The sequence below is a fragment of the Colletes latitarsis genome, chromosome 10, assembly GCF_051014445.1.
Source record: "Colletes latitarsis isolate SP2378_abdomen chromosome 10, iyColLati1, whole genome shotgun sequence".
Lineage (NCBI taxonomy): Eukaryota > Metazoa > Arthropoda > Insecta > Hymenoptera > Colletidae > Colletes > Colletes latitarsis.
The window spans coordinates 5,026,629-5,032,628 of NC_135143.1; the positions used below are offsets into that span (position 1 = coordinate 5,026,629).

Here is a 6,000-nt window from a genome sequence, read left to right on the forward strand (position 1 = left end):
TTGTATGATACATTTCCTGATTTTTACTATTAAACCACTTGCATTTTTCAAATGGGCTCGATAACCTGAGATAGCTGGGGGCTTTTTTATGATTAATGATGTCCACTTTCCACGAAATTTGACCAAACGTTATCACGGACGAATTTTTTTATCTGAAACTGGGAAACATAAGTCGACAAACTCTTTCTCTCTATAAAGAGTGTTTCAGCCAAGGGAGGCCATCTAAATATCTTTTTATTTTTAATGGCACAAAAAATATTTATGATATAATTGAAATGGTGTCGAAGGAGAAGTAGTTTAGTAGAAAAATTTTTTTCTCCGTGGCCATCATTATTTTTTTATTTCATTCTGTAGCGGCTGACAGAATACATTTGAATATGCTTGAACCATGACCTTCAGCTGATCTTAAGGAACAAAAATGTGATTTAGGTGGCCTCCTTTAGCTGAAACACCCGGTACACCGCGCGCGAAATGCGTTTATTTCGGTAAGTCTTATGGTTCGGTCCCAGGCAAATTGTCAGTTTCTCCGGTGTCGTTTCGGGACCCTGGCCACCGCATTACGCGGCACTAAAAAGTTATTGCTGTGATAAAACTTCGTATCTCGAAAGAGAAAGAATTGTGTTGGGTTCGATTTGAACGTAGAAGTTCCATCGCGATACACGTCGTCGCATCTGGCTGACGAAGCTTCTATTAGCGTGTCTATAAAGGCCATACGATCGAGACTCTCTTTGCAGCGGTCGTTTCATCCAACTTTGCAGAAGTCCGTGTGCTCCGAGATGGCGAGCGAGCTTCGTTACGCCTTGGACTGCGGGAACGGGACGAAAAAACCAGTAAAGAAGAAGTTGTGTCGTCGCGAAGGAGAACAGTCTAATCTGTCGATCGTCTCCGAGGAGGGCAGATACCCGGAATGCAACAAGTACAGGCACTTCGTCGGGAAAGCGCCTCTCACTTGAACAACGCGATGATCATGCGACACGGCGGCCAGAGGTTGATCCAACTCGCGATCGAACGAACTAAGACGCGATCGATTGCGAAACAAGGTGTGCAACGAATTGTGAACAACTCGACCGGTCTAGGCGAACGAAACTCACCTCCGCATGTGTTTGTACGCGTGCGCGCGCGTGTATGTGTGTGTGTGTGTGTACGTCTGTTTTCATTCCTGTTCCGTTGCTCCCTTTTTATTACCAAGTGACGCAAACCGTCGGGCAAGGTAGTTCTTACACTTTGTAGGATGTACACGTTCCGCCGTTAATCGAAGCTCGCTAGAATGGTATCGTACTCGCGCGGAAGACAACGACGCGTGGCCGTCCGTGCGGAAGAATTAACGAGAATGAGGCAACAACCTGAAAGCCTTTCTTTTTTATCCTACTGGTCGCGGTGAAAACAGATGTCTCTGGCAAAAAGTAAAGCGTAGCTTAAAGATTGTCGAGGTCAGATCGAACATTGATTAGAATTTCTGTCGTGCTGCTGAAAATGCAATGTTGGTGACTCGTTGCCATTCTAACGAGGAGTTATTGGTAGCTTAGGCAACTGGGCTTATTTACTTGATTGGTATAATGTTATGTCAGGTGTACCTAGACGCAATGTTGTTTCCTTGTAAGTACACTGCCGCTTAAAGGTTTGGAGTAGAGTGAATTTAAAATTGCACGCGGTCTATCACGTTGTAATATCTGTCACGTGAACACAGAAATACGTGCGCAATGAGAATTCGACAAGCTATCGTAAGGTATCATGTATTCCGATTGGTGGAATGTGACTAATGCCGTTTGTCTGTTTCACGTTTACGGATTTACTATTATATTATTAATATAATATGAAATTTTTAAATAATACTCGCTGTGTCTGTATAAAATCATTCAAGAACGAAGTTTCCTGAAAGTTGACAATAAAATCAACTTTTGAGAGGTGTAAAAATGTTTATTAACATGACTTTGATTATGGTTATATGAAATTGTTGAGTAAAATTATAATGTGTTCAATTTTATCAATGTTACTAAATCATTGATTTTCCTAATGAAATCATTTATAATTGTTTTAAATTGAAAACATCCACATAAGACTAACATCGTATGGGATATTATCCAAATATGTTGTTCGAAAGTTACTTTTTATCTGGTGATTCTTAATGTTATCTTCAATTTTAGGTTGCATATAGTTAATATTAATATAAACATTTTTATTATACATATTTGTAAGAGCACGATACGATTAGTTGGCATGTATTAATTATTTTATTACTAAAAGGCAGAGGCATTATTCAACACCTTCGAACGTATCTTTATCTGCATAGTTACATGGATAAAATTATGTTATCCGAATAACACATCTTGATCATCATTAGTGTTCGTCTTTAACAAATAAAACTTTCTTCGAATATTTTAGATGGAAAAATTAGTATTTGATGCAATTTTAATAAAATAAAATAACAAATAACGAATAAATGTTTATCCAAATAAAATACTAATCGAATGACGCAAATGAACAAGTAAATTTTATTGGTTAAGCAATTAATAACAATAAATTATTTAATAATCAATAATAAGTGAAGAGATGTCTCCAAACTTTGGAGTACGTTCGATCTTTACAAATTTAATGCTTTTCATATGTACTTGTTTCATTGAAAATATTGTTTTTGTATTAATCTATTTGTATTAATACATTGCATCATTTTAATCATTTAAGGGACGAAGATTTCTTTATATAAATTAAATTAAATTTCTAATGTCGCTGCCTTATATTATTGAAAAATTTAGTTATGAATATTTATATACGATTAAAGTGGTTATCTCCATCTTACGATATTTGAAATAACTTAAGACCTTTATTTTGTATCACATCATTGGAATTGCATGAATTAAAGCATTTAATTTTCCTATAGTCTCAGTTTAATTAATCTCCCACATTCAGTGGGTAAGAACTTCGATCAATCAAAATTATTTCAAACAATTTAATTTTTCATTAAATCAATTACACGTAACAACGATTCTTTGTTTATAAATTTTAAGCACAGAAATTCTTTTTACAATACGTTTCGAAATTGCTTCTTTCAAAAAATATGAAACAATTATAATTTGTTCTTTCTTGAAGAAACAAGAAATATTAACTTAGATCATTTTTATGAATACGTCTCTTCTTATAATAAATTATTTATTGTAGTTATTTGCTTATCCCGTTTATAGACAAGCGACAACATCGTTTTGATATTAAACAACAGTCCTTATTCTAATTTTCTCTTCATCGAAAGACTTCATGAAAAGATATTATTAGGAATCCACAATGATAAAATGCTAAAGGCAAATTCAAATACAATTTTTATTTTAAATTATATTAAAATTTTACTAGTTCCTAACTCATGTGTAAGAATAATATTTTCAGTAAAATGTTTTAATGTTATAATGTAAACTTTTAAATGACAGTGTAAATTCGAGACAGTGTTTTGCTATATTTAAAATGATTCACTTACTTTCCTCTTGAAATATCGTCATTAAAAATTAATTTCAGTTCAAGAAAGTCGAAGTTTCAGAAAGTATCATGTTATTGTTCTGTTACTTATTGTTTTAGACACATATTATTCTAATTTTAATCTTACGTCAAAGGTACACTATTTCGATGTTTTCTCTTAAATTTTTCATTCAAATGTAAAAAACGAGCTATGTATGTTTCATCACAGAGAATTAGACTATTAATTGATCTTTTTATACTTCCACATGCTTGTAATGTTCTCATTGTATATCTTCTTAAAGTACTTACAGCTACGCCAGACGTTTAAATTATGTATTCCTCGCATCTTTGGAGATCATGTGTAGACGAACGAATGTAGGTACAAATATCGACCACGCGTCGATGTCTCTTGCAAGATACTTAACGAGCACACGCGAACGTTTTGACGAGTAGGTATGTGCGTTGAAGACGATCAAGAAGAAAGAATGAATTTAACGAGTGTATGTACGCAAACGCTACTCGAACAGCGAACGAAAATGTCGTTGAACAAAGAATTAAAATTGTTCAAACACCGACCACGTTCTTAATTTTAAATAAAAGTACATCGATATTAATCAAAATGAAAGGAATATACTCTGCAAACGTCTCTGTCTCTGTTCGATGGCGTTCCAATACATTTAGTGTAAATAATTGTACTAACCGTTAAGATTACGAATTATACGATCGTGTCTATGCAACGGCATTGTATTATAGAACGTTCATGGGAAATCGATCGAAACGCGAGAAATATGTTCGATTAATTAATAACAGTGCGTCTTAATTTGACCGTTTTTACAATCCTGTAAAATGAAGAGTCACCGCGTGCGAGTGTCGTAGAAATGTTACTGTATCAACGTTTCGTCGATACTTCTCCGGATCTAGGTAGGACGAGCGATTTTATATTTTTTTTTTTCGTATTGAAAGTAGCGAATGTTCGCACTTTTATCCGAGTTCGAAGCTTTCAGCGTCACTATTATTACCATCGTATTTCACTGATCTATCTGACAGGGCACCTATTTTCGTTCCTTCAACAGTGACTGAATTAATTCTTTGAATATCAATGTTTGATGGGTGGAAACCTTTCCCTACGATTTATAAGGAATTTAAATGGAGTTGTTTGTGCGAAGTAAATTTTGCTCACGATTCGTGATATACAGAGATTAAAATTGGATTCTTTGTGAAAAAGTGAGTGATTAAAGAAAAGAACTTGATTTACAACATTATTCTTGCGTTGGATTTCTGCTTAACCAAGAGAATTCATTAGCTTTGAAGATCAAAGTTTTTAAATTCTTCAAGTTTTTGTGCAATATTATTCCACTCTTTTCAGACGACTGAATATCCAAATAAATATTAAACGACATCAGATTTACGTAAGTTTATTTAAAAATTCTTAGCACAAGATCGATCGATTACCCTTATTTCAAAGAACTTTATTAAATATGGACGAACACGAACCGTCAACTTTCATCTGCAAAATACTCTGATACGTAATCTCTTTAAAGTTAGTTTTATTTTTCGGTTCAATTACGAAAACCTGTAATTATCTGAAATCATGAGCATAGTCTTCCAATTTCCTTTTCTGAATCATTCCACGGTCGAAGAATTAAACCAACTAACAAATCGCCAGAAATGCTGCTTGCAGTTGGCACGTTGCTATTCACGAACGCCATGAACTGAGCAGTATTAATTTCCGTCTTCCTTCTCTTAAGGCGTAAATACGCGTGAATATCGTAATCGTGCACAGGTGTCCAACTAGTCTCAGGAGCAATCAATTTCCGGACGCAGATAGATCAGCGAAATGCAATTAGTGTCAGAATTCGAGTGTTCGATATTGCAGGCTGCCTGGCGCAACTGTCGTGCACAATTTTGAGTACGCGTGCGACCTGCGTCATTGACGTACATCGTTTTACGAAGTTTATGCCGTTTTTTACTCTCGACTACAACTACCTTGTCGAAGTCTCTGTACACCGAATCGAACCGTAAATGTACAAGCGCGAGACCCGTATTAACGGTACACCGCATATTATACACGTACTACTGTAAATATTGTCTGTATCGCGTTACACTGCGTTCACATCGTAACAAGTTTGTTAAGAGCCTATTGATTATACTTCTTACATAAAGTATACTACGAGCATCATATTATAAACGTGAATAAACTCATCGTCTGTAAATTCTAACTGGACCTATCTTCTGTTCTAACAACCGTTTACGATAACTGTCCTCAATGATCGGCCACTTGGTATTTCTTAATAAAATTAAGTGACGTTAGAAAGTTAGACCAGAATGACCCTGAATGACCCTCAGAAGGTTTTAGCCGTCGTTCGTTTTTTATTAAAAAATTATTAATAAAAATGTATTATTAATATTACACTAGAATGTGCGTATACGTATATTCAATGTGACCTTGACGTTCACACAGTTTATGGAAGTCACACTCTTGAGCATCCCCTAAAAAGTTATAGTTTCCTCTCGTTTTTTATTAAAAAGTTATTAGTATATAAAAATTACCAGAAACAA

At 34.8% G+C, this 6,000-nt stretch overlaps 1 protein-coding gene across 4 annotated transcripts in view; it reads left to right on the top strand.

Moving 5' to 3' along the window:
• Nucleotides 1-5,678, top strand: part of Kair1d (Kainate-type ionotropic glutamate receptor subunit 1D) — an 881,193-nt gene extending 875,515 nt beyond the window's left edge. For all 4 annotated transcript variants that reach the window (XM_076774728.1, XM_076774730.1, XM_076774725.1 and 1 more), the window contains one exon: nt 759-5,678. In XM_076774728.1, coding sequence (XP_076630843.1) covers nt 759-953 — 195 coding nt within the window. In that variant the 3' untranslated portion in view covers nt 954-5,678. The remainder of the gene's footprint in view (nt 1-758) is intronic.
• Nucleotides 5,679-6,000: the final 322 nt, after the last annotated feature.